The sequence below is a fragment of the Dasypus novemcinctus genome, chromosome 19 (assembly GCF_030445035.2).
Source record: "Dasypus novemcinctus isolate mDasNov1 chromosome 19, mDasNov1.1.hap2, whole genome shotgun sequence".
Classification (NCBI taxonomy): Eukaryota; Metazoa; Chordata; class Mammalia; order Cingulata; family Dasypodidae; genus Dasypus; species Dasypus novemcinctus.
This window is the reverse complement of record NC_080691.1, coordinates 48,929,627-48,957,106: the sequence shown is the minus strand read 5'-3', so window position 1 is coordinate 48,957,106 and position 27,480 is coordinate 48,929,627. Positions and strand designations below refer to the sequence as shown.

The 27,480-nt window shown below is 44.7% G+C and overlaps 2 protein-coding genes across 4 annotated transcripts in view; one reads left to right on the top strand and one right to left on the bottom strand.

Moving 5' to 3' along the window:
* Positions 1 to 27,480, top strand: part of PI4KA (phosphatidylinositol 4-kinase alpha) — a 147,499-nt gene that overhangs the window by 83,332 nt on the left and 36,687 nt on the right. For all 3 annotated transcript variants that reach the window (XM_058281759.1, XM_071209918.1, XM_071209919.1), the window contains 5 exons: positions 17,761 to 17,869; positions 18,186 to 18,322; positions 18,748 to 18,881; positions 22,055 to 22,137; positions 27,405 to 27,475. In XM_058281759.1, the coding sequence (XP_058137742.1) occupies positions 17,761 to 17,869; positions 18,186 to 18,322; positions 18,748 to 18,881; positions 22,055 to 22,137; positions 27,405 to 27,475 (534 nt within the window). The remainder of the gene's footprint in view (positions 1 to 17,760; positions 17,870 to 18,185; positions 18,323 to 18,747; positions 18,882 to 22,054; positions 22,138 to 27,404; positions 27,476 to 27,480) is intronic.
* On the bottom strand, positions 1,071 to 12,848 carry SERPIND1 (serpin family D member 1). The gene is made up of 5 exons (XM_071209920.1): positions 12,780 to 12,848; positions 8,801 to 9,687; positions 4,345 to 4,618; positions 2,043 to 2,187; positions 1,071 to 1,330 (listed from the first exon to the last, which is right to left on the bottom strand). The coding sequence occupies exons 2-5, from the start codon at positions 9,675 to 9,677 to the stop codon at positions 1,139 to 1,141; spliced, it is 1,488 nt and encodes a 495-aa protein (XP_071066021.1). The 5' UTR covers positions 9,678 to 9,687; positions 12,780 to 12,848; the 3' UTR covers positions 1,071 to 1,138.

Here is a 27,480-nt window from a genome sequence, read left to right as displayed (position 1 = left end):
CTAGTTGTTGGTATTGTTCAGGTCAGAAGCACTCGGGGTTGGGAGCCATAACACTGGGTTGGGCCAACCTGCCCTGGAACCCTGGCACTGCGGGAAATGAAGACTTTGCTGCAGGGCCATGGCAATTAGGTTTGGCACACTTGTCCTGTGCTTGCAGTCCCCATTACTGCTGATCAGAAACGTCTTCCTCAGACATCGCCTCCCTCAGCTAAACCAGATGACAGTACCATGTGTAAGGGTCTCACTACATCCGAAGGCTGACCACCTCAGTTTATGCTCTGGGCAAAGGCTGCTCACGTACAGAGTGTGGCATGCAGAGATCCGGCCCGCTTACATAGTTCCAGCTTGGTCTGGCCTTACGTGCTTTCTCAGGAGGATTCTGAAACCCTGTCCACAACAGCACTGCACCCAGGACTTCGCAAAACACAGTATGTCCTGATCCTGAAAATAGGCATGGTAGTCAGCTCATTTTTGCCTTTATTATTCCTGTGGATTTCAACTGTTTCACGTTTGGCTTTTGTTAGTTACTTGAGCTTTTAAGAGAGAGAGAATCATTGCAGATACACAAAGTAGCTTTATTTATTTATCTCTAGGGTGAGAAACATGGCCATGTAGACAAACTGTTCTCTGGTGGCAGTGAGGGAACGGGAGGCAGTAGGTGACCTTGAAAGAATTAAAATCTGTGTATGTCATGAGATCACTTCTCTCCTGCACATTGGGAATGGTGCCAGTTGTTTACCATCCTTGGGAGGTCTGAGAAACTGTCATGTAAATCATTTTCTGCATTCTGTGTTTAGAGGAGCTGGGTTTGAAAAAGGCTTTGAGTGCAAGAACCAGGTGTGCAAGGGTGGGGTTCAGAGGGACAGTTTGCTCTGAGGAGGCAGGTAATGGTGAGACTATCTTTACCTTGTTCTCTAGGTCACACTTAACATGCCTAAGTCAAGTGAACTTCTGTGAACTTACGCTTTTGTTTACCAGGGAGAATTGATTCCAACATGCTTCTCAAGCATTAACAGATTTCTTCTATCATTTTGGTCTCAGTTTCATATTGGTAGCATAAATCCCAAAAGTCATGATGCCAAAATATCTCTTCTTGTTATAATGGAAACAGAATTACAGAGTGCTCAGGCCTCCTTCCTTAAGACTTGAGGGGGTTGGCAACTCTCCCCATGAAGAGCAGACAGCTGGTGCGATGTTCATATACAAGAAACAGGAAAGGGCGGTCAACGACGAATCGGACTTGGCTGGAAAGCGGCATGAAGCCCACTGTGGTCACAGCCGCAGCCTGAGTGCCCTCTTCATTCACTGTGATGGTGCCTTGGTGTTTGAACTGTTTTAAAATGGAAGGGGAAGTTATCACTCTGTAGGCTGACACACTGGAAGGATAGTCTCATTTCATTCAAGGAGCATGCAGAGACAACAGCTGGTCAAAATTATCCTCAAAAATACCTTTCCTCACTTGTCAAGTACCATAATTGTGCCAAGAGGTCATGTCTTGTAAAGAACGCTTACCCTCAAACTCTAGCATCATATTCACTCTTGGCTACACCCACAGAAAGAGGCCTGTAGAGGCAAGACAGCACATCCACCACTACCCCCCATCTTGTGCCCACTCCCTGGGGTGGGCTTCCATGAGGGGGGCACTGTCTACTGCATTCTTGGGGCAGGATGCCTGTATCTGATGGCATAAGCAAAGCGAGCGAGCACTACTGTTTCACTGAATGCATTTAGCAGTGCTGTCACAATTCAGTGGCACATGTGCCTCCTCCCACTCTGTGGTCCCTGGCACAGGGCTTGCTCCAAGGCCATTCCCCATGCCTGCTCTGCCCATTGAGCATGTGGCCTTGGCCTTCCCAAGCAAATACAGTGCCCCCTTCTTGATCCCCATGGACCGGAGCCTGCACCCACAGCCAGACTCAGTGAGAGCAAGACTTACCCCACTGGCTTGGGGCAGGCATGGGCTGGAAGCAGACCTGGGAAGGGCAAACCTGGAGGGGGGCAGACCTGGGGTGGGGGGTGACAGTAGATGAGGGAGAGATTACCAAGTTGATGGTGACTTTCTGGGGCAAGATGGCCGACATGTCACCATTTCCGTCAAATAACGCTGTAATCCCCATTGATTTAAGAGCCTCCACCAGGTTGTAATTCTTCTCCAGCTTAAATTTAGGCAGAAACACCTCTCTTGTTCTGAATAGATAAGAAAGAGGGCCCAGTTTTATTGTCAAATGTAGCTTTTCAAGTTACAAAAAAAATCATGTTTTTCCTTTTAAATGTTAACCTGTGCCCCTCTGGGTTGCATTTACCACAGAATTTTCACAGCACTTACTAAAACTCAGTGTGTTCTCTACTGCCACTTGAGGGTTTTGGAAAGACCATCCCATTGTAATTCTAGTTATTTAAAATTGAACATGTTTATAGTTGTGTGGTCATTTCCTTGACACTGCGTGATTCAGTTCCTACCTTCAAGGCCAGCGGCAGAACTTTTACTGGATTATATAGAGTTCATGGTATGAGAACGTATCTAAAATCATTCTCTCGTTTGGTTCGCTGTTGTCAGGCATCTCTTATTTTTTTAAGTAAGAAACTGAATATCTGATCAGTGTTCTTAAAATAAGAACCATTTGTCTATCAAACAATGCAAAACAGTCTCAGTCTTGGCCTCAGCTCTCTCAGTCTAGTCCTTAATTGACTGAATGGTCCATGAGGCCATTGATTGATTGACTTAGCACTTTAGAGAGTGATAAAGAGATGTGAGTTGTAGTTGCCATTCTCAAGAAGCTGCTTTCACATGTGAAGCGGTGAACCGCAAAAACAGTATGCTAAGATTTGAGTGACTAGGGGAGTAGATGTAGCTCAGTGGTTGAGTGCCTGCTTTCCATGTATGAGTCCTGGGTTCAATCCCTGACCCCAATACCTCAAAACAAACAAAAGACCATAATGACTAGAACAGCTCTCAGCTAATAGAGTCTTCTAAGAGGGGCTGGCCCTGTGGGGGAGGGATCTTCCCATGGCTTTGACCAGCGCCCAAGATTTGGAAGGCAGCAGCAGCTCTGGCTGTAACTCAAGAGGAGAGCAGGTGGGAGAAACCGCCCAGGCCCAGTAGGGCTGGTGTCTGTGTGCCAGGCTAAGAGGCTTCAGAAAGCCACAACAGCGGTGTCTCAGGAACACTCATCTGGTCATCACAGAAGGGACATTTTATTTTTTATTTTTTATATTTTTTTCAAACATTAATTTTATTTTATTTTTTAAAGATTTATTTATTTAATTCCCCCCCCTCCCCCAGTTGTCTGTTCTCTGTGTCTATTTGCTGCGTCTTGTTTCTTTGTCCGCTTCTGTTGCGGCACGGGAAGTGTGGGCGGTGCCATTCCTGGGCAGGCTGCACTTTCTTTCACGCTGGGCGGCTCTCCTTACTGGTGCACTCCTTGCGCGTGGGGCTCCCCTAAGCGGGGACACCCCTGTGTGGCAGGGCACTCCTTGCGTGCATCAGCACTGCACATGGGCCAGCTCCACACTGGTCAGGGAGGCCCAGGGTTTGAACCGCGGACCTCCCACGTGGTAGACGGACGCCCTAACCACTGGCCAAGTCCGTTTCCCAGAAGGGACATTTTAAAGGAAGGATCAACAGAGCTTTGCAACTAATGGGCCGCCGGGGCAAGGCTTCCTCTCAGAATCTCCATTCAGTTTGCTGCATTTCTTTTGTGTTCTTATCATGTAAGGAGACCCAAATCAGATTCATTTCTTATTATGGTTTTAACCAGGATCCAGTGAAACAGGAAAAAGACTTGACTTCTCCATTCTCTCTGACATGATCCAATAATAATCTTAGGATATTTTCTAAAACATATAGTTTTAACTAGAGGAAAATTATGAATGACCTGTCTTTCATGGGTGAAGAGAACATTGGGATTTCTCCTGTAGGGGCAAGAGAGAGTTAATCTCTGTTGAACAGCAATTTGGTTCCAGGCACTGTGAGAAACTTTTACTGTTATAGCAATCCTGGAAAGTAATGGGACCACCCCCACCTTACAGGTGACAAATCTGGGGCTCAGAAGCCACAAAGCAAGTTTATGTGGCCCAGATTATTTCCAAACTGGCTCTAAGTCATTTGTCCCCAATTTTTGAAAATGTCTTCGTAGAGAACAGGTGTGTTTTGCATAAACACTCTCTGATCATCTCTCAACAAATAAAGACATTTGGGCTAAATTAACAGAGATTGGCCCAGTATTGTTGACAGTTCCTGGGTATTTTTGCTTACTTCTCCCTTTTTCTTGAAATTAGCAAAGTCCCAGTATTCCTGGACACTCCCAACCCCCAGGACCTCGAAAGAACTAACACACAGTATACCTGTTTGTCATGCTTTTTTGCCATCTCTCCACCACCTGGGGCGTCAGCTGTGTTTCGAGGGTCTTCATGCCGGACAACTTGTGTGGGACCACAATCAGCATGCTGATGCCTCCCACGTACTCCAGCTGGAGGACGTCACAGTCCAGCTCCTGGTCAGTTGCTGCAAGGAACTTCCCCTTGGTCTGCATCATGGAAACCTTGACTACCTCTCGCTCATTCAACCGGAAGTTTTGGTTGTGTGTCCTCTCCGCTGGGAATTTATTCACCCAGGATCCTATGGATTTGACAGGAACAAATAGTATTTTAGACCATTGGTTCGCACTCTTGAACAGCATTAGAATTCCCTTGAGGGAATTCAGGCCTGCTCCTGAGTCTGATCCTGAAGATCTGAGGTAGGGCCACGAATGTACGTTTCTAACAAGCTCCCAAGTGATGCTGATGCCAATGGACCAGGGCCTACACTCTGAGAATCATGAATTTAAAGGATTCTAAGAAGGTTAGAATGCCAGCTTCCTCATGGAAGATATGGTAATGGCAGAGAGGTTAAATAGACAGGAATGAGTTCTGGGTGAGATTCTGACACTAACTAGTTGCTTGACCCTGGCAAGACACTTAACTTGTCTGGGCCTGTAAATCGAGGAGTCTTGAGCTTATCTCTCCTCTGTTGTGGATTATAGTGGCCAACAGAATAGGGCAATAGATGCCACCAAGATCTTTTCTTTAGATTTGGAAGCAGTACTGTGTATCCAGGAACAAGTAAATATCTATTTTAGCTCAGAAAACTGCATTTAAGGTGGTAGTAAATAACAAAGGCAGGTGACCAGCGACGGCCATCTGGTGATGTGTTAGGTTCTCTAAGCAACTTTCCTGAATTATTTCATTTTCTCCTGCCAGTGAGATGAGGCAGGTGCTTTTTATTGTCATCCCCACTTTACAGGGGCTAAAACTGGGACCAAGAAGTGAAGTCACTTGTTCAAAGTTTCTAGCTAGTGGGTAGAGCAGTTGGGAGGAGATGAGCAGGTGGCTCCTTAGGAGGAGGTTTAAATACTCGGAGGCTCCAAGTCGCCTGCCTATAGCTTCTTTCCCCTGACTCTGCCACTAGCTGTTTCTCAACAACAGTGCAGTTGACATTGGGACTTAGATGGGTCACTCTTGTGGGAGCTGACCTCTGAGTGTAGGATGTTTATTAGCATCCCAGGCCTCTACCCGCCAGATGCTGGTAGCACTGTGCCCCAGCCCCCAAGTTGTGACAACCACAAATTTCTCCAGGTGCAAATCACTGCTCTACCCTGTTTTATGAGATTATTTCCTCTGGCTTCCTTCTGAGGCCCAACCTATTATTTTTATTACGGATTAAAAGCTGATTATAACATTTGGAATTCAAATCAAATTACTAATAAATTTTGGAGCTCAAGATTAAAATTACACTTCTAGACTCAATTCTTCTTTGATAAACATTCATGAAAGATTGGGTGTTTATAGCAATTGATCCCTTACGATTCCCAGCAATAAAAGACCTTTTCAGTATAACAGGAGAACATGTATTTGGCATTTTTTACCCTCTGGTGAGGCAATAGTTATGTTCAATAATTGATAACCGAAGCGTGTCTCCCGCCCCTTGCCAGCAGCCATGGCTTGCTGCTCTCCTCTGCCTGCCCCTCACCCGGCCAGAGCTAAAGCAGAGGCTCTTGGATGTTTCTTGGGGGGCACCTGTCAGACCAGTTGGTGTGTCTTCCAGTTGCCTGTTCTTCCACTTGTATGTTCATAAGTCATCCCTAAACATAGATAAATTGCTCATGTAATTAAGGTATATATCAGTAGAATATTATATGTACTTATATTATAATATAGTTTTACTCCTTTGAGTTCATTGAGCTTGCACCAGAGGCCATGCCTAGGTCAAACATTCCATCATTCTCTCTCATAGCCTTCACCACAGTCCCATCTGAGCAGGTGTTATCTCCATGATAAAGATGAAGAAACCAAGTCGTAGAAAAGGCAAATGCCTTGCCCAAGCTCACACATATAAGAAGTGGAAAAGCCAGGGTTTAGACTCAGATTTGCTCAGTTCCAAAACTTGCACTTACAACTGGTGATAAAAAGGATGTTTTGTCTATTTAGAGTGTGCATGTGTCACAAACCTATTGGAGACTCAGCCTCTGATTCTAGCCACCAAGAAGCAAGCATTGTGCCTGGAGCTTGGGGTTAGAAACTCTGGTTCATATCTCACCATGCCATGCCAAACCTGTGGTCTTGGCTTCTTCAGCCCTCCTGTTCCCATTTGACAGAAGGCCTGCTTTGCAGAGCTTCAGGCACAGTGCAGGTGCATTGCCAGTTAAGAGAGGCTCCGATCCCACTTCCCAAAGCAGATGCCAGTGAGAGGGCCTCTGTCCTCCACGTCCCTCCGCTGCTGTAAAATGGTAGCTGCAGCTAACTAGCCCAGAAATTGTCGGTCCCCAAGGCCTCAGGGACTGACCATAATGGTACCAGAGTTATTGGTGGCAAAGAGAAGCTGTCATTGTGTAGTCATATATTACCATGACTAGTTCTGATGACCCTAGGCTTGTGGAGGGAAGGAGAGATTCTTTTCCTTTTTTTGGGGGGGGAGGTTTGTATATCTTAAGCCTCTCTCTCCTCTCTTTTCAGTGTTCTTACTGTGGTAAAATATACATAATATAAGAATCATTTTAACCATTTTAAGTGGACAATTCTTTGACATTAACAATATTGACTATTTAGTTGTATTGACAATGTTGTATTACTTTCACCACTATCTAATTCCAGGACATTTTCATAATCCTGAACAGAAATCCATACCCATTAAACAATAACTCCCATTCTGCCTCCCCACAGCCCCTGGGTAACCACTTTTCTGCATCCTGGCTCTCTGAATTTGCTTATTCTAAGTATTTCATAAAAGAGAAATCGTACACTGTTTGTCCTTTTGTGTCTGGCTTATTTCACTCAGTATGATGTCTTCTGGTTTCATACATGTTGGAACATGAACCAGCATTTTATTTCTTCTTATGGCTGGGGAATACTCCATCACATTTTGTTTATCCATTCATCGGGACACTTGTGTTGCTTCCACCTTTTGGCTATTATGAATAATACTGCTGTATTATGAATAATACTGTGAACACTGGTGTGCAAATGTCTGTCTAAGTCCCTGCTTTTAGGTCTTTAGGGTATGTACCAAAAAGTAGGATTGCTGGATTATATGCTAATTCTATACTGAACTTTCTGAAGAAACACCAAACTGTTTCCACAGCAGGCACACCATTTAACCTTCCCACCAACAATGTACAAGGGTTCCTATTTCCCAGTGAGGACGTTTTTAAAGAGAGGTTCTGGTTTTTGCAAATCCAAACCATTTGTTCCTTCAATTCCAGGGATCATTCATGGGCGCTACCCCATTCTGCTTAAAAAGTGCCCTGGTGCCTGGCTCAGACTAGCTGCTTGAGAAACCTTCATTTATTTCCCCACTCCCATTGCCCATTAGTGCACAACTGTCCTGAAAAGGACCTCTAGATGTTACTGTCAGTTTCTCAAGCCAGACACTTTCCCAACACATTTCTATAGGTTTTTATCCATATTCCTGCTTATTGATAATTGGAAAAGGAAATGAAAAACCTCAAATCCATTTTGGCCAAATGCTGAAAGATTTTAGCCTTTATGTCATCTAGTTTAACAAAGTAGTCAAAAGTTCAGGAGCTTGGGAAACGGACTTTGGCACAGTGGTTAGGGCGTCCGTCTACCATATGGGAGGTCCGCGGTTCAAACCCCGGACCTCCTTGACCCGTGTGGAGCTGGCCATGAGCAGTGCTGATGCACGCAAGGAGTGCCGTGCCACGCAGGGGTGTCCCCCGCGTAGGGGAGCCCCACGCGCAAGGAGTGCGCCCATGAGGAAAGCCGCCCAGCGTGAAGAGAAAGAGCAGCCTGCCCAGGAATGGCGCCGCCCACACTTCCCGTGCCGCTGACGACAACAGAAGCGGACAAAGAAACAAGACGCAGCAATAGACACCAAGAACAGACAACCGGGGAGGGGGGGAAATTAAATAAATAAATAAATAAATCTTTAAAAAAAAAAAAAAAAGTTCAGGAGCTAGAGACAGCTTGCTGGATCTTGTTGTGGCCCTGTCCCTTACTAGATTGTGTGTCCTTAAGGTGTTTGTTCACTTCTCTGTGAGCTGGTGCCTTCATCTGTAAAATGGGGATGCTAATAATAGAGACGCCTCACAGGGTTAGGGTAGAAACTAAACAAGTTCAGAGCATGGAGTCAGGGCTCTGTGTCACCTCATCACAACCTTCCTTGACTCCTCTAACTAGGAGGTGACCTTGTGTCTCACTGTCCTGGATAAGTTACACTAGAATACACTTTTTGATGTTCATCCCACCCACATACTAAAAGAGCATGTCACGAATTCGCTTCAGGAAGTATAAAGCTCACTCTTACCTTTAAAGTAGATGCAATTTAGAATCATCATCTGAGTAGCTGGGTCTATGTTCACTAGTGCTTCTTTTATGAGGCCCTTGGTGAGCTTGAGAATGTGGTGGTTCGTTTTCGAGATGAAGGCAGGATCTGAGAAGTTAGCCGACTGGGCCTCAGCAAAGTAATACTCTTTCACTTTAGTTTTGAAGTCATCCAGGATTGGGAACTGTTTCTGGATGTAAAGGTCATTGACTGACCGCAGCGTGTACCCAAAATTCCTCCTGAAGAGGCGGTGAGTCAGCTTCCGGAAGAGGTTATGAATTGTTGCAATCTCATACTTGCTGCTTGCATTAACAAAGTCTTGAAAGTGCAGAATTGAGTGCACTTGCTCATGGGTTTCTCCTCTGAGGCCTAGGGAAATCATCCCCATTGCAGTTGAAATGCCGACAGGGGCTATGAAGATGTTGTCAGAATTATCCACCCTGTCCTTTAGCGCCCGATAAAGGTTGAAAGCGAACTTTGCATTGAGGATGTTAAGACGCTGGATTCGGCTCTTGCCTTGGAAAAGCTGGAGGATGTTCCCAGAACTTGTTTCCGAGTCTGTCGGTGAGACCGCGTCTACGATGTAGATGTAGTCGTCATCCTCACCGAGGATCTTCTCCAGATCCAGGTAGTCATCGTCCTCCCCTTCTGCCATCCAGTCATTGGTAACGGTGTTTTCCTTGTGGAAGTCAGCAGGGAGAAGGGGCATGCTCAGGTTTTCATTGCTTACCTTTCCCTGGCCGGCATCCACAGACTTGGAATTCCCCTTTCCTTTTTCAAGCTGATCCACAAGGCCTTGTTCCCCACCACAGGCAGATGTTATGATGAGAGACACAAGTGACTGTAGCAGGAGGTTCATGTTGGCAGAGCTAAAGTTGTCAGGGTGGGGAGGAACAGACAACATAATGAGAGGTGGCACAGCTGAGTGCCAGTCGCAGGACCTCACTGCAGGTTCCATTAGCTTTGACCAGACACAGGCCCTAGGAGAGGCCATCCTCACCCCTTTTGGATTATGGACTTTAAAAGAACCTCATTGGGAAGCGAATTTGGCCCAACAGATAGGGCATCCGCCTACTACATGGGAGGTCCAAGGTTCAAACCCCAGGCCTCCTTGACCCGTGTGGAGCTGGCCCACACACAGTGCTGATGCGCTCAAGGAGTGCCATGCCATGTAGGGGTGTCCCCCGCATAGGGGAGCCCCACACGGATGGAATGCAACCCATAAGGAGAGCTGCCCAGCGTGAAAAAAATACAGCCTGCCCAGGAATGGCGCCGCACTCAGGGAGAGCTAACGCAGCAAGATGACGCAACAAAATGAGACACAGTTTCCAGTTGCTGCTGACAAGAATACAAGCAGACACAGAAGAACACACAGTGAATGGACAGAGAGCATACAACAGGGGGCTGGGGGCTGGGAAGGGGAGAGAAATAAATAAAAAATAAATCTTAAAAAAAAAATACCTCATGAAGATAACACGTACTTGACAATTTGTATGGGCTTCAAACACTTCCCCGAAGAATCTCTGACCCCCTAAATTAGAATCCCTGCCTTGTTCCAAGGAGGAATTCGAGTTGATTTGTCAAATCAGTTTTGACTGCCAAACGCTTTGCTCTGCTTTTTCTCGTTACCAGATTATTAAGTGCTTCTGGGTAGATAAGCAGTTTACACTGGGCAGATGCTTCTATGTTTCCCCAGTTGGCGTTTATAACACTGACCCAGGCAGGTAGCATACAAGTCTCAGCGTGGCTTCTGATCCCCAGAAAGAATTGGGCATTGTTAAATATAGGATCCCTTCCTGTTAGGTAGATATTTGAGGACCAGAATATCTGCTCCCCGGCTAGGCCAGATAAGGGTTGCTGGCTCCTGTTAAGTAAATATTTGAAGTTGTTAGGCCTGATAGTGGGGCTAATGGTACAGATACCCTGCTTGAAATGTTGTCACTTTTATTGGTGTTAATAATGGCAGTGACTATTGACCGAGTCTCTGTCGGATGCTGAGTGCTGTGCAAGGTGCTTTATCCGTGTAACTTAAATTTAATCACTACGGCATTAACTCACACCCTCTGACACATCAGGAAACAGCCTGATGTTGCTCGTGAGTGTCAGTAGCTGGATTCAAACCAAGTTGGTTGGACTCCCACGCCTTGGGTGTCGAGTATTCCCTTGTGCCTGCTGGAGCGCCGGGACCAGCGCTAACAGGCCACGTGATGGACTGTGCCCCTATCACTTGCCTGAGGTTTGGCAATCGCTTCCTACGTGATCCCCCTCCCCTTTACAGTGCTATTAAAATAATCAACTCAAACTTCATTTTAATCGCCACTGCGAGGTTTTTGGATTACCTGTTTTTGAGAGAAATTATGTACTTTCTATTTTTAAAAATGTTTTATCTTTTCCCACCCTCCCTCTCAGTACAGCACTGCAATGCCTCACGCTTAGCCCCCACTTGTGACACCATCACTCACATTTCTGGCTGCCAAATATAAATAGGCCTCATTCCTAAGTAGAATTGGGTATGGGTGTTGATAACAGTACGTTTTTCAAAGTTAGAAAAGAAAGTAAGCCACCTGGTGCAAGTTTCCTTGCTAGGCTGCACTTATAAGTATTCTTGGGGGAGTGGGTGTGGCTCAAGCAGTTGAGCACCTGCTTCCTATATGGGAAGGTCCCAGGTTTAGTTCCCAGTGCCGCCTAAAAACAAACAAACAAGCAAACAGATGAGGAAACCAACTCAGGGGAGCCAATGTGACTCAGTGCTTGAGTGCCGGTTTCCCACATACAAGATCCCAGGTTCAATCCCCAGCCCCAGAACCTGAAGAGAAAAAAAAAGTATCCCTCTTGGATAGAAATAAGATTAATAAACCATGAATAAATAAGAGTTGAGGAAAATGAATCTAAAACCAGATGGGGAGGCAGGGGTGTGAGGACATTCATATTTTTATCCTGGTATTCAGATCATATATTTGGAAGTATCTTATATCTTATACTCTTTTCCTACATCCTATGATGAAAAGCCAAAAATAACTTCTGTTACTCCCTTGTTAGAGAAAGGAGAAAATATCACTAATATTTTCTATAGATAGAAATTAAGGTTCCAAAAGAAATCTCCATTTTGTTTTGCTGTTTAGTACAACAAAATTATATGTGACATTTTAAAAACTTTCCCTAGGTTATGTTTAAATCTAGATGACCACCTTTGAAGAGAAGCAATATCTTTAAAAGGAAAATCATTCAAAGGTTTGTTTTTATGGGGATTTTACATGGTGCCTTCTCCTGTTATCTCCATGTAGTATCGTCAGACTTTTGGGTGGTATGTCAGAGCATAACACCTGACTCTCTCAGCCCCTCCTGGCTTCTTGTCTCCAGGTCAAAACAGAGCAGATATGATGGGATAGAAGGAACTGCCTAGGTTTCTAAAAAAAAAAATTATTTTGAAATAACTTCAAACTTGGAGAAAAGTTACAAGGATAGTATGGTGAATAGCACCTGTATACTCCTTAACTACATTCACCAGGTTTTCACATATTAGAAATGGGCTTCATCTTTCTCTCTCCATACATGTTTATAGAGGTGTGTGTTCACACACAAACACACTATTATTTCTTTTTTTCTGAGTCATTTGAGAATAGGTTGCATAAGTCATGTCCCTCTAACCCTTATACGAATACTCCAGGGAAAGTTGCTTAAGAAAAAGATATTCTCACTTGTACCACAATACAGTTAATTGAATTGAAATAAAACATATGTACAATATATTCTTCTATTCCACAGTTTCTATTCCAATGTCAGTTGTCCCAATAATGTAACTGATAGAATTTTATAACAGGTAAGTTAAAAGTTTTTTTGCATTTCTAAAATTTTATAGAAAGCTTTTGAGTCTGTAGTTTGATGAAGAAATGAAGCAGTTGCGCAGCTCTAAACCTCACAAACCAGATTAATCAGCAGAAATGTTAGAAACCAAACTTACCTCTGTGCTTCTGAGAAGTGGTGTTGCAGAGATGAAATACACCAAGGCCACCAGTGGAATTTCAATGTGAACTTTGGTGCTGGGCTGTTGTTGCATATTTTCCAAAGTAAATATGTCCCAAATCAAACACTGCCTAACTTGCTTTGTCAGCATAAACCCCTTCAGCTGCATCTTTGATCACTGCTAAACAACTTGTGATTCCTCAGCTCATGTTCTCATTTAGCTGATGTTGTGAACACAGGACTTCACCGTGTCAACGTACTTACAGGGCCTGGGATCAGACCGTCTCACCCAAGTCACCACATAACTGAGACACTCTTCAGAGTACCAGATGATAAAGTGGCTTTGCAGGGACCTTAATGCTCCCTTGAAAGTAGAGGCCACAATCTGCCTTCTGAGAATTTGTTCTCCCTCTAGAATGAGCACCGGACTGTGCTCTAGTCTCCAGGGTCAGTGTGGCTGATTCAGGCACCCACCCTTCACCATGTTCCTCAGTTAAAAGTGGAGGGGAAAAAGGAAGGAAAAAAAAGTGGAGGAGAAAGAATGAGATGAGTGTTTTAGAGATTAAGTATACCAAGGAGCAGTACCTTTCTTAGTCAAAGGTAGCCGTGTTCTTGGCCTGAACTTGCTAGCAGCCAAGCTAATGTCCATTGGAGAAGAGATAGGTTATTACTTGAACTGAAGTCTACAGGGATCCATGGGGTTCTGATATATATATATTTTTTTTTTTTTCAATTTTTGTTTTGAATTTTTTGACCTAAAAAGCATAAGGATATTCTGGATTATCCAGCAGCCAACCTGTAACCGAAACATTGCTCCCCAATTTCAGTACTGAAAGTGTGCTTGGTAGTGTTGGCCAGAGACTGTCAAATGAAAGCATGATTCTCAAGACTGGCAGAGCTGCAGGTGTGCAAGGGGTGTGTATGGGTCTTCCATGTGTGGCTTGGGCTTGAGAAATTCTGCTGCGTAGCAGGCTGCCCACTCTTCCATACACAGAGCACACGGTGGGGTTGATCTGGTTTAGTGCTCAGTAGCTTTGGTCTCAGGGACTTCATCCCTCCTACTCAGTGCTTCAACACAGACGCCATGGCGGTGGCCTCAGGAAGCTGTTTTCCTGTGTCCAGACTCCCCATTTCCTGCATGTGTGCATTTCTGATCACATTACCCACTGTTGAAAAACTGGATTTCAGCCCTCCTTGACACTTGACTTTTTCGGTCTGTCCCCTTAGGGGTAAAAGACTGTATATGGGTCCGCACCTGCTGTAACACAGGCCTTCTGTCATATACACTTCTTTGTTTTTTGCCAGTTTCAAGGCTTGCCTCATAGTTAGGTATTTTTTTCCAACTCTTTATTGTGAAATTTTAAAACATACAAGGGAAGGTGGAAGAACTGAATGTTGAACATCCATACACCAACCATCTAGATAAAACAGGTAATGTTTTTGCCATATTGGCTTAATCGCCATCTGGGTACAAGTAAGTGTGGACGGGTCAGTGACTGAGGACAGTGGGACACTTCCGCCCTGAGCTTCTGGGCCCGCATCTCTTGAACACGGGGGTCCCTGACACCCCTTGATACCACTGCCACCCACACCTGAGAAATCACTGAACATTCAGTCCATAATCCAATTTCTCTAATAGTTCAAAAATGTCCTTTTAAACACACAGCAAGTGGACACAGAGAGCAGACAACAGGGGGAGTGGGGAGGGATAAATCTTTTTTTTCAAATGTCGTTTTATAGCTTCTTTTAAAAATCTGGAATCCAGCCAGTGTTAGTCGTCGTATTTGGATGCTGTGTCTCTTTAGCCTCCTTGATCTGTGTTAGTCCTCCCATTTTTTCCCCTGACCTGAACTTTTCAGGAACGAGCTTCATGGCCCTTTTCTGAAATGTGCCCAGCTCCTTTCTGTCTTTCTTGAAGTGTAGGACTGTTTCCCTGCTCTTCCATGCCTCTATCTTGGGATCCTTCAGGGCACTCTAGGGCCTTTTCAGATGCAGTAGGAGTTTGTCCTAGTGACTGAGCAGGGAGAACCCACAGGGGACACTTTCAGGCCAAAGCCCTTAGGTAGGAGCCAGGATGTTCATGGGGTGAGATGCAGGATCCTAAGTCGAATATGGAGTTTCAAATCACTTTTTCTTACCTATGCCAAAGACTAGACTTGTAGCCCCTTGGAGTCTCTGGTCCTATTGGGACTGAAGCATTCTGGAATCCTAACCTTTCCCAGAACCTCTTAACCACATAGGTCTTGAGCACTGAGGAAAGGCTGCACTCTGGGAACCCCATCATGCCTCCAACAACACCTCCTCTTACCCCACAGCCTCTCATCACTGCCATCCTTAGCCCCTGGATGAACACAGACTTCTCACTACTGAAAAAAAAGGATTTCAACCCTTCTTGACGCTTCTGGCATTCTCAGTGTGTCGCCTCTTAGAGGCCAGTTGCCCTTTGCGGCTCTGGGCTTTCAGCCTTGTGTCACTAGCATCCACTCTTGGTCCCCTGCCCCAGCCCTGTTCTCCAGCACCCCTCCACCTCCTGGTACCTTCCTTCCTGCCTTCCTCACCACCCCCTTCTCCAGCACCCCTCTACCTCAGGGCACCTTCCCAGAGTCTGCCCATCCCTTCCAGGTCTCTGTTCCTTGCAGCTCCAAACAGAAGCCACTCCTTCTCCTCCTCTTCCCCCTTCTTTTCATTGTGGAAGTAGCACATTTATGGCAGAACACTGGAAAATATAGACCACTTTAAAGAAGAAAGTAGAAATTCTTAAATCTATATCATTATACATTTCTGCAGGTTTTGCACTTGATATATTGCTAGTTCTACATAACCAAATATTCCTAGAAAATTTATTTTTTTACTCTTTTTGTTTTACGAAAATTTATTTTTTAGTGGATGATAGAACTATTTTAATCTTTCATCAGTTCTAACAGAGGTAAATACTGTTAATACAATTATTTTTTTAAAGTGCTGTCATCAATTTTGGGGGGTTAGGATGTGAACCATGTGTTTCTTTTTTTATTGAAATATGTCATTAATACACAAATAAACATAAACAATAAATGTATAGTAAAATTCGTGAATTTATAAAGCAAGCATACATGTCATCATACAAGGCTCCCATGCGTCTCCCCGGTAACACCTTGCCTTGTGAAACATTTGTTATAAACTGTGAAAGAACATCATCAAAATATTACTACTAACTATAGCCTATATATTACATTTGGTGTATTTTTTCCCCAACCCACCCAATTATTTTAATACTTTATATTAGTATTATATATTTTACTGTTCAGGAGAAAACGTCATATTTGTCCTGTTAACCATAGACCATCTACCATCAGCTTCCCTGTGATACATAGCCCCATGCCTTGTACAATATACTTATTTCACTGACTTATTTAACTGCCTTTCTCGAGCAGACCTTTAGTATTTTTGCTGTTATAGCAACTGTTGGAACATTTTTGTATCTAAGTTGGATTTTTTTTTTCTTTTATACATTGTTAGTGATGAGATTTTAGGGCAACAGTTGAGGATATTTAGAACTCTTGATACATACTACCAAAATGCTTTCCAGAAAGTTGTTGCACCAATTTATAATCCTACCAGCCAGGTGGCAATGTGCCGTCTCACCCCTGCCCCCTACATGGGATATCATCTTTTCCGTCCCACCTCTGTCGTGGCACCGTGCCTGGCACATACTTAGCACTCATAAATGTTTGGATCACAGAGCCCTGCTCACTGCAATTCATTATCCTTGCAGGGGGTTCTGATGCCCAGTTGAGAATTCTATGTGGATCCTGCCAAGTGCCACCATTTTACGAAATTTTACATGGGCCACTCCCTGCTTCATCCCATGGCTTGAAACAGCCCAGAGTTCAGCCCCTCACACCTATACCTTAGCATTCTGCTCTTACCTGCTTTATATATTAGGATCGTACCTGAAAAAGTCTTTCAGCTAAAAAAATTGAAGAATCACTTCTTTTGCTCCACCCATGGGATTTCTCCCGGTCTGCCTCTCACATCCCTGCTGCTGCTTCATCTCTGCTGCTGCCCCAGTGAATTTTTGGCTTTTCTCTAAGCACTCTTTGCCTGCCCGCCATGCTCCCAAACTTTCCACCTGCTCCTTCTTCCACCTGGGCAGGCTGCTTCCTCCTTTCTGCCTGGCTAAGGTTCACTCTCCTTTTATTTTTTTATTATTTTTATTTTTTAAGATTTATTTTTTACTTCTCTACCCTTCCTCCCCTCCCCACCCCCTTGTCTGCTCTCTGTGTCCATTCACCTGTGTGTGTTCTTCTGTGTCCGTTTGTATTCTTATCAGCGGCACCGGGAATCTGTGTCTGTTTTTGTTGCTTCATCTTACTACATCAGCTCTCTGTGTGTGCAGCGCCACTCCTGGGCAGGCTGCACTTTTTTCGTGCAGGGTGGCTCTCCTTACGGAACACACTCCTTGCGCGTGGGGCTCCCCTACGCGGGGGACACCGCTGCATGGCACGGCATTCCTTGCATGCATCAGCACTGCAAATGGGTCAGCTCACCGCACGGGCCAGGAGGCCCTGGATTTGAACCCTGGACCTCCCATGTGGTAGGCAGACACTGTGTCAATTGAGCCAGATATGCTTCCCTCACTCTTCTTTTAGGATTAGGAGCCATGCCACTCTGCAAACCCTACCACAGTCATCATGTGCTTCTCTGCTTCCATAAAGCCCTTCGAGTGGAGGAACAGGGCTTTTTTTTTCCCTCCTGGGCCCAGTGCCTGGTACTCATTAGGTACTCATGTTTGCTGAATGAATGAATGAATGAATGAACAGGTGAACTGCTGAACATTTATGAACATTTATGGGTGAAATTGTCAAGAAGTGGTGGGCAACTCTCAGCCCAGTCTCTTGAGAGTGCTGTTGGAGAATGAATCTGTGGTCTATTTTACACCAACAGATTTTAGGTTTCCACAAGCAAACGAACTCCCTTTCTGCCTCCTTGTCACACAGCTTACCCGACGACTGCCGCCCATCAAGGAAGCTAAGCCTCGCTTACAGAAGCTCTTCCGGGACTTCTGGCTCTACTCTGTGCTGATGGGATTCGCTGTGGAGGGGTCAGGTAGGAGGTGTCCTCTCCCGAGGAAGACAGAATGCAGAGTGAAAACAGTGGTGATGATCTGGGACTCAACCTGATTGTGAATTTGAAATTAGTCCAAACGTAGCTGCTTCCCCAAAAGCATTTGCAGATGTGGCACTTTGCAGATATAGTTTAGGATTGTTGAGAATACCGCCCAACTCAGGTGACAGACTGGTTTCTGTGCCCACTTGTTGGGGTGGCTGGCTCAAAAGACCCAGGCTATAGAGGTGGTCACCACCTGCCCCACTGCGGTGCCTCGTGACCAACAGGCGACCTCAGTCATTTCATTCTCTTGCAGGACTTTGGCCTGAGGAGTGGTATGAGGGGGTCTGTGAAATTGCCACCAAGTCTCCTCTGCTCACCTTCCCCAGCAAAGAGCCTCTGCGGTCCGTCCTGCAGTATAACTCAGCCATGAAAAATGACACCGTCACCCCTGTAAGGATTCTCATCCTGCCCAAGTCTCACTAGGAACAGGCAGTGAAGGGCAGGGTCTTGCTCCACTCTTGGGAGCAAGTAGAGCAGGTCCTTTTTTTTTTTTTTTTTTTTTTTGAGGTACCGAGAGTCAGGGATTGAACCCAGGACCTCACGTGTGGGAAGCCAGCACTCAACCACTGAGCCACATTGGCTTCCTTGAGTTGGTTTTTTCATTTGTTTTGCTTGTTATTTGTTTTGTTTTTCAGGAGATACTGGGAACCAAACCCAGGACTTCCCATGTGGGAGGCGGGTGCTCAACTGCGTGAGCCACATCCACTCCCCTTTTAACCCACATTGTTAACCCCTGGGGTCCATTGCTCCTGAGGTAGGGAAGCATTCCCCTCTGGGTGGCCCTGGAGCCCTGGAGAGTGTTTATTCCCCTCTAGGCTGAGTTGAGCGAGCTCCGCAGCACCATCATCAATCTGCTGGACCCTCCCCCAGAAGTGTCCGCCCTCATCAATAAGCTCGACTTTGCCATGTCCACCTATCTCCTGTCAGTTTACCGCCTGGAATACATGAGGTATGCCCCCCTTCACTGCCCTGCACACCCACACTTCTGATTTTAAATTTCTGTGCCCTATGCTCTTCTTGGGCACCAAGTACCAGGTCTAACAACCACACATGTATCTGCACTCCGTTATCATCCCATCCTGCATGAATCGGGCTTCTGAACTGTCACAATAGATGTTGCAAAGTCATCCATGTTACTGGGCAAGAGCCCCTCTCAGGGACCAGCCCTCTCTGAGAGTGGTTCAGAGAAGCTCTCTGAGCTGCTTCCCAGAGCCACAGTTGAATATAAACAACAAATGCAAAGTGGAAAAGGCCTGCTCCAAAACAACCCTCCAGGTAGTCTGACTCAGGATGCCTCTGTCACCACACTGGCTGTAACAGCATAATTGTTCTGATCTGTGATTGCCTCATGCTAAGGTCATAGTTGCATGATTTGAGTGCTCATGCCATGCCAGGTCCTGCCTGAGCCCTTTGAGGTAGGCCCTGTTAGAGACCTGTTTTACAGACAAGAAACTGAGATGCTGAGCAGGTAAGTAAATTGCCCAAGGTAATGATCCCTGACTTGGAATCAAACCCAGTTTCTTAACTTCTGTGTCCTGCTGCCTCTTGTAAATGAAGGCTGTGAGAAGCAGCTGGGATGCGCAGGATTTTACAGACCCTCCATGATGGGGCCCAAGGGCACCCCTGGGCTGCCACCCCACGTGCCAGCTATAGAACGTTGGATGGTCCCATACCACTAAAACATAGGTCAGTAGACACTCAGCTCATTTAAGTCCCAGGAAGGGCATAATGAGTTAGAATTTATTTCCCATACAGTTTAAAAAAAAAAAAAGTGTTAGTATTTAAAAAGAGGGATATTTGGAAAGCAACAGTGTTTTAACTTATTTTTGGTGCCTTGCAACTCTTTGGTATAACAGATCTTGAAAGTGCAGTGTATCAAGCACATGAAGGCAGTTTTGGTTGGAATGGGATGAACCTCCCACCTTCCCTCTCCATCATCTTTTCCCTGTCTCTCGGCAGCTCCTCAGGCTCCTCGTCAGAATTTGAGCAATCCCCGATGACCCATTGCCCAGAATCCCACAAAGCCAGGGAGCTTTGACTTTCTTCTCCTTTTTCACCTTATATGAATTTTTTTCAATTATGAAAGTAATGTGAGAAGCGAATGTGGTTCAACTGATACTGTCCACCTACCACATAGGAGGTTCAGGGTTCAAACCCAGGGCCTCCTGCCCTGTGTGGTGAGCTGGCCCACGTAAGGTACTGATGTGCACAAGGATTGCCACATGGGCACCCTGTGTAGGGGAGCTCCACACACAAGGAGTGCACACTCAAGGAGAGCAGCCCCATGCGAGAAAAGCACAACCTGCCCAGGAGAGGCGCCGCACACACAGAGAGATGACACAACAAAGAGACAGATTCCCAGTACTGCTGACAAGAATGCAGACAGACACAGAAGAACACACAACAAATGGACACAGAGAGCAGACAATGGGGAGAGGGGAGAGAAATAAAAGTAACGTGAGGGCATTACACAAAAATGTGGAAATATGTAGAGGAGGAAAAGCCACTGATCTCACTTCCATTCCCTATAGCATATTAGTATACTAGCTCCCTCTAGTCCTTTCTCCAAAGAAAATATTTTCAAAAATAAACAAACCAAAACAGGACAGAAACCTAGTTTTATTCATTGCATGTGTGGTTAAAAGAGATGTCTCTGTTGTTGTTTTTTTAAAGCACTTTTATTGAAATATATTCACATACCTTACAGTATCCAATGTATATAATCAGTGGCTTTTAGTATAATCACAATGGTGTGCATTCATCACCACAAAAAAATTTAGAAAAATTTCCTTCCAGCATCATCTGCACAAAGGCAGAACTCTTGCCTGCTGCCCCACAAGCATCCCCTAAATGGTGTGTGCATGGTTCTCAGGGCAGAGGAAGACCAAGGAGATGGGCCTCAGGTAGCTCACAGGTAGCTCACAGTAGCTCCTGCCCAGGCTGTAGCCAGGTTCCCCAGGGCACCTAGCCAAGGCCTGTGAGCCACGAGAAAGAAACCAGGCGCCTTTATCCACGAATCTGGCTTATATTCTTGGCTTTTTAGTTATTGGGAGAACTTTCAAAATTGCTTTCAAACTGCATGCCCTTGTGTGTGTGAGCACTTGAGAATGCACGTACTTAAAGCAACCTGGCCTGCCCTACTTAGACTTAAAGAGCGAAAGACAGACACAGAAGCCTTCAGGCCCCACACGGCCACCGAAGGCTGTCTGCCTGAGTGTGTGACCAAATGGACGCTCTGGGAAGCCCTTCCCAGAGGCTATTGTTGACAGGCATATATTTCTTTCCTTTTTCCTCTTTTTTTTCCCCCTAAAGTTAAAGATACATATTTTCACTCTAAAAGTAAAAGTCTCTATTATATATAACACAAGTTTCACTTTCCTAACCCTGAGTCTCATTTCCACTATCCAGAGATACCCAGTGACTAGAGTAGCCTCTTATTTTCCTTCTAGACATTTTCTCTGCATATGCAAGCATATGTGTCCTACATGCATACCACACACTGAAGCCTTTAGAAAAACTGTCAGTGATGCCAGGCCTTGCATGTCTTCCCTGCACCTTGTGTTTTTCAATTAATAGTATGTATAGGAGGAGGCAGGGCAAGATGGCATCTGATTCTGTCAGATTTTTCTTTGAAGTTTTGTTATTAGGTATATAGAAATGTTTAATGCTGTTATACCTAGGTAGAATGACTTCTTTACCAAAAAAAAAAAATGACCCTCTTTTAAAAAAAAAAAATAGTATGTATAGGATGTTTTCCCATAAAAGCCTCATAGCTCCCTCTCATTTTGGTGACTGCATGATATGACATTGAACGGATGTGCTTTGATTTAACTGACTAGTCTCCCACTGAGGGACATTAAATTGTTGGCATCTTGGACTATGCAAACAGTGCTCTTTGAGGGTCCCTGTGCATGTAGATGCTTTTGGTAGACCTGCTGGGTTCAAAGTGTGGAACTGTTAGGGCCAACAGTGGACGTCGCCTGCTAGAAAGTTCACATCTCTTTATTATTTATCTCCAAATTTTCTGTTCATCATAAGCATACCAGTTCTAGTTCATATCAAATTTGAAATAAGGAGGACCTGGATTTTTTGAAATGTAATTAACGCTTTTCTCTTTGTTAGGGTACTGCGTTCTACAGATCCTGATCGCTTCCAGGTAATGTTCTGCTACTTTGAGGATAAAGCTATTCAGAAAGACAAATCTGGTAAGCTTATTATCATGGTACTCTCATGACAAATTTAGCTTTAATATTATAGGAGATAACTCTTCCCTATTTTTTTGTCTGCCTGAAGAAAATTGTATTGTGACACTATATACTACATTGGAACAATTAGTATGAAACCTACAACCATAAAAACTACCTTTTGGTGCTGCCACTGCTGAGAGGGGCCCAGGTGCAAAAGCAGCACTCCTTGAGTGCACTCCAGCACCCAAGTTTTGTTCCATAAAAGGAACCAAAGCTCCTTAGACAATTCTTGATGGACCTGAAACATCTTACTGTTTCTGGGGAGCAAGTGCTTGTTTAAAATGCCAGGAGCAGGTTGAAAGGCCCAAGGAAGCAATTTAAAGGGACTTACAGTGGACAGATGGTCACAATATTCTCATTACTTTAGTTAATTGAAACAAGTGTCATTTTTGGAAAGTATGAGTTCATAACGATACTTCAAAAAAAGATTTGATTTTTAAAATGCATAAGAAGAGAGTTGTAATTACAAAAGAAAGATGGATTTATTTGGATATATATACTTTTGTTTCTTCCGCTAAATACTGATCAACTGTGGACTTGGTTAGCCAAGTGCTTATTAGGAGTGCAATGTGAAATGAGAGTTCATTGGTGGGAGGCCTTCTGTCCCACCTAAGTGACAGCCATGTTGGTCGTGATGCAACCCCACTCGGGCTGTGACTGTCATTGACACCATCGGGACTGGTCAGATGCCAGGGCAGCAGGTCAGGGTCTGTGGACATGTCTGTGTAGGGACTGTGGTGGGGATTCAGAACAGGAGAATCTCTGAGAATGACAAAGACTTCAAGTCCATAATGCAGCACATCCCAGACCCTGAACACACAGGGGTGCCAGCTATGACCAATCCCAGCCCCATCAAACCCCTTGGAAGAAAGAAAAATTATTGAAACCTTGGGAAGGAACACAAATATTACAATTACTGAAACCTCGAAAGGCAGCCCTAAGGGAAGAACAGAAATTAAAGGAAGAAGAAATATTAAAATAGAGACAGCAAGGAAAAAGACCCGTAGTCTAATCCATAGTTTAGGTACTTGTTGACCAGTTTTAGGGTGAGGACACCGATAAGTTTTCACATCGTTGTATTCATCTGGGTACTGATTTATAAGGTGTTGAAAAACTTAGACTGAAATATTAAACCTATATTTTAATTAAATGCTTAGAAGAATTGGATTTTGTAATCATGTTTAAATATTTACAGGAATTTAATTGGTTAGATCTATGATTTTTTTATGTATTAACTGTGTGGATATTTTGAGAAATGCTGATTGATAAAGATGAATAAATTTAGTATTAATAAAGCACAACTAGTAGCAATCATCACTTTCCATTGGCAAAGCCCTTGACACATTGATGAATCTATCCACTTGTTCATGCCAGTGGAAGAAATAATCCTCAGATACTTATGGTACCGTTTTTTTTTTCTTGTGGAGAAATATCAGTGCTTGAAGAAATCTCTTAAAATAATCACTCCATGGACTCTTGAGAGATGCCACTTATGTAAAACCTTCATCCAAAAAATTATTTGGCAAGTAGTTCTTACTCCTGTGAAACAGGTGTATGAATTTCTTTTATTTTTAATACTTTTTATTTTTTATTTTGAAATAATTTCAAATTTACAGGACAGTTGCAAAAATAATAAAAACCCAATATCGAGAACCCAGTATACTCCCTACCCAGATACCTAGATCCACCAACTTTTAACATTTTGGTACATTTACCCATCCAGGCAGGTGGTAGCATCTAAATGTACGGTAGTTTCTAAAGAGGCTGGGTGTGAGGGATGAAATCTTATTTTTGGAGTGTACATGTTATGTACCTAAACCCCTGAAGGTCTTGTAGTCCTGTTACTTAGCCATCTAGGTAAGTGGAACAGCATTGTGAAGTATGAATTGGCGTCTTATAATGACCCTTGCACCCACACTGTGATTCTGTTTTCTGTTGTTGTTTTTTTAAATTAATTATTTATTTATTTCTCTCCCCTTCCCCCCTCCCCCAGTTGTCTGCTCTCTGTGTCCGTTCACTGTGTGTTCTTCTGCGACCTCTTCTGTCCTTATCAGCGGCGCTGGGAATCTGTGTTTCTTTTTGTTGCGTCATCTTGTGGTGTCAGCTCTCCGTGTGTGCGGCGCCATTCTTGGGCAACCTGCACTTTCTTTCACACTGGGCAGCTCTCCTTATGGGGAGCAATCTTTGTGCGGGGGGCTCCCCTACACAGGGGACACCCCTGCGTGGCACGGCACTCCTTGTGCGCATCAGCACTGCACATGGGCCAGCTCAACACAGGTCAAGGAGACCTAGGGTTTGAACTGCGGACCTCCCATGTGGTAGGCGAACACCCTATCCATTGGGCCAAGTCCACTTCCCTTCTGTTCCTTTTAAAATCTGCTATTGGGAAACATGTAGCTCAAGCAGTTGGGCTCCTGTGTACCATAGGGGAAGCTCCACATTCAATTCCGGGGACCTCCTGGTGAAGGCAAGCTGACCCACACCACAGAGAGTTGATGGCACATGCCGCAGAGACCTGGCACAGCAAGATGACATGACAAAGTGAGACAGTGAGGAGAGAAAGTGAGAGGCTCAGCAAACAAGGGAGGTGAGGTGACTTAAGTGATTGAATGCCTCTCTCCCAAGTTCGAGGTCTCAGAATTAATTTTCGATTTTCGGTGCTTCCTAAAGAAGAGATGAGGGGAAGCGGACTTTGCCCAGTGGTTAGGGCATCCGTCTACCACATGGGAGGTCCGCGGTTCAAACCCCAAGCCTCCTTGACCTGTGTAGAGCTGGCCCATGCGCAGTGCTGATGCACACAAGGAATGCCGTGCCATGCAGGGGTGTCCTCGCATAGGGGAGCCCCATGCGCAAGGAGTGCGCCCCATAAGGAGAGCTGCCCAGCACAAAAGAAGGTTCAGCCTGCCCAGGAATGGCATCACACACACAGAGAGCTGACACCACAAGATGACGCAACAAAAAGAAACACAGATTCCCGTGCCGCTGACAGCAACAGAAGCAGACAAAGAAAAATACACAGCAAATAGACACAGAGAACAGACAACTGGGACGGGGCGGGAGGGAGGGAAGGGGAGAGAAATAAATAAGTAAATACATAAAAAACAAGAGATGAGGAGAGAAGACAAGCAGACACAGAAGAATGTGCAGCAAATGGACACAGAGCAGACAGCAGGGGGTGGGGGGGAGGAAATTTTTTTTAAAATCTGCTATTGCACCCCAGTAGCAATGAGCACCCACAATGCCCAGATCTTGCCTTCTAAATAGCATTCTTCAGTAAAAGGAAGCAGGATTCACTGGAGAAATAGGTAATTCTAAGGCTGGGGCAGGGAAAGTACAAGATAAGCCTGGAGCATCTTGTACTGCCAGAAAGTAAGTGCTTTTTAAAAAATTTTTTTTTAATACATGGGCATCTGTCATAAGGACCTTTAGGAGCCAACCTAAGAGAGCTGGAGCAATTTGAGCAACAAAATGAAACAATAGTATTGGATTATAACTCAGAGAATAAAATATGTATCCTTGGGTCAAACTGATGTAAGTAGATGATTAAATAAATACAAAAAGGGGAAAGAAACAAGCTGCCTTGGATAAGAATTCCAATTACCAAAAAGGGAAGGAGTGAGGGAAATAGAAAATCACCATTAGAACACCACAGGCAGAATCCACTGATGGATGCTAAAATTAGTGGACAAAAAATTAAAGAGAAATGGGGAGAAGCAGATGTGGCTCAAGTGATTGAGCTTCCACCTACTGCATGGGAGGTCCTGGGTTTGGTTTCTGGGGCCTTCTGGAGAAGACAAGCAAGACACAACAGGCTAGCATGGCAAGATGACACAAGAAGACATGAAGAGGAAACACAATGAGAGATATAACAAAGCAGGGAGTGGAGGTAGCTTAAGTGATTGAGCACCTCTCTCCCACATGGGAGGTCCCAGTTCAGTTCCCAGTACCTCCTAAAGAGAAGACAAGTGGATAGCAAATGGACACAGAGAGCAGACAGATCAAACAATGAGGCGGGGGAGAAGGGGGAATAAATAAATAAAACTAAATCTTTGAAGAAATAGCAAGTCAATTTCTGCATCACCTCAAACAGTCTTTCCCAACGTACTTATCAGCTGCTATGGCAGTTTTAACATGTCCACAAATTCTCTTCCAGAGATAACTCTTAAATCCTCTCTCATTGAGTGTGGGCTGGACCTGGTGGCTCTCTTCTAAAGAATAGAATATAGAAAAAGGAAAATTGTGACCTAGCAGTGGAAAAACCTGGAGACACCACCTCAACCAGGAGCTCAAGGAAAACATCTTCAGTGAGAAGACAGTCACCTCTGTGCATGATACAATGTGACGAGGAGGGTCCAGTATTTCTATCGTACTCATCCCCAAAACCTAGAACCGTCGTCTAATCACAGGAACACATCTGACAAACCTAACCTGAGGGCATTTGGCAAGATACCTATGCCCTTCAAACATGTCAAGGTCCTCAGAGCAAGGAAAGACTGAGGGACCAACACAGATTGGAAGAGACAAAGGAAACCTGATGACTAAACACAGCTTGGGGATACTGGTCCACAGATTGGGTCCTGGATCAGAAAAAGGACATTAGTAGGGAAGCAGATTTGACTCAACGGATAGAGCATCCACCTACCACATGGGAGGTCCAGGGTTCAAACTCAGGGCCTTCTGTCCCATGTGGTGAGCTGGCCCACTTGCAGTGCTGATGCGCTCAAGGAGTGCTGTGCTACACAGGAGTGTTCCCCGTGTCGGGGAACCTCATGTGGTAGTGTGCCCCGTAAGGAGAGCCACCCTGCGCAGAGAAAGTGCAGCCTGCCTAGGTGTGGCACCACACACACGGAGAGCTGACACAGCAAGATAACGCAACAAAAAGAGACACAGATTCCCAATGCCGCTGACAAGAATACAAGCGGACACAGAAGAGCACACAGCGAATGGACACAGCAGACAATTGGTGGGGAGAGAGAGAAAAAAATTAAAAATTTAAAAAGACATTAGTGGGAAGATGGTGAAATTTTAGGTAACAGTTTTGAATCATTGTTAGTTTTGACAAGCACATGATGGTCAGGTGTTGACATTGTGGGAAGCTGGTGAAGGATATAGGAAAACTCTTGTAAGTTTAAAATTATTTCAAATTGAGAAGTTTGAAAATATCTGGGCTTGGTCCCTTTCTGTTGCTGCACTTGACTGGCAAGAACCCCTCTCTCTCATTTCAGGGATGATGCAGTGTGTGATTGCCGTTGCAGACAAAGTGTTCGATGCCTTTCTGAACATGATGGCAGATAAAGTGAG

Coding starts and splice junctions, on each gene's coding strand:
- SERPIND1 (XM_071209920.1), bottom strand. CDS start 9,677: ATGAACCTCCTGCTACAGTCACTTGTGTCTCTCATCATAACATCTGCC. Junction 2,188..4,344: donor CAAAAAAGCATGACAAACAG/GTATACTGTGTG, acceptor TTATCTATTCAG/AACAAGAGAGGTGTTTCTGC. Junction 1,331..2,042: donor AGAAAGTCACCATCAACTTG/GTAATCTCTCCC, acceptor ATTTTAAAACAG/TTCAAACACCAAGGCACCAT.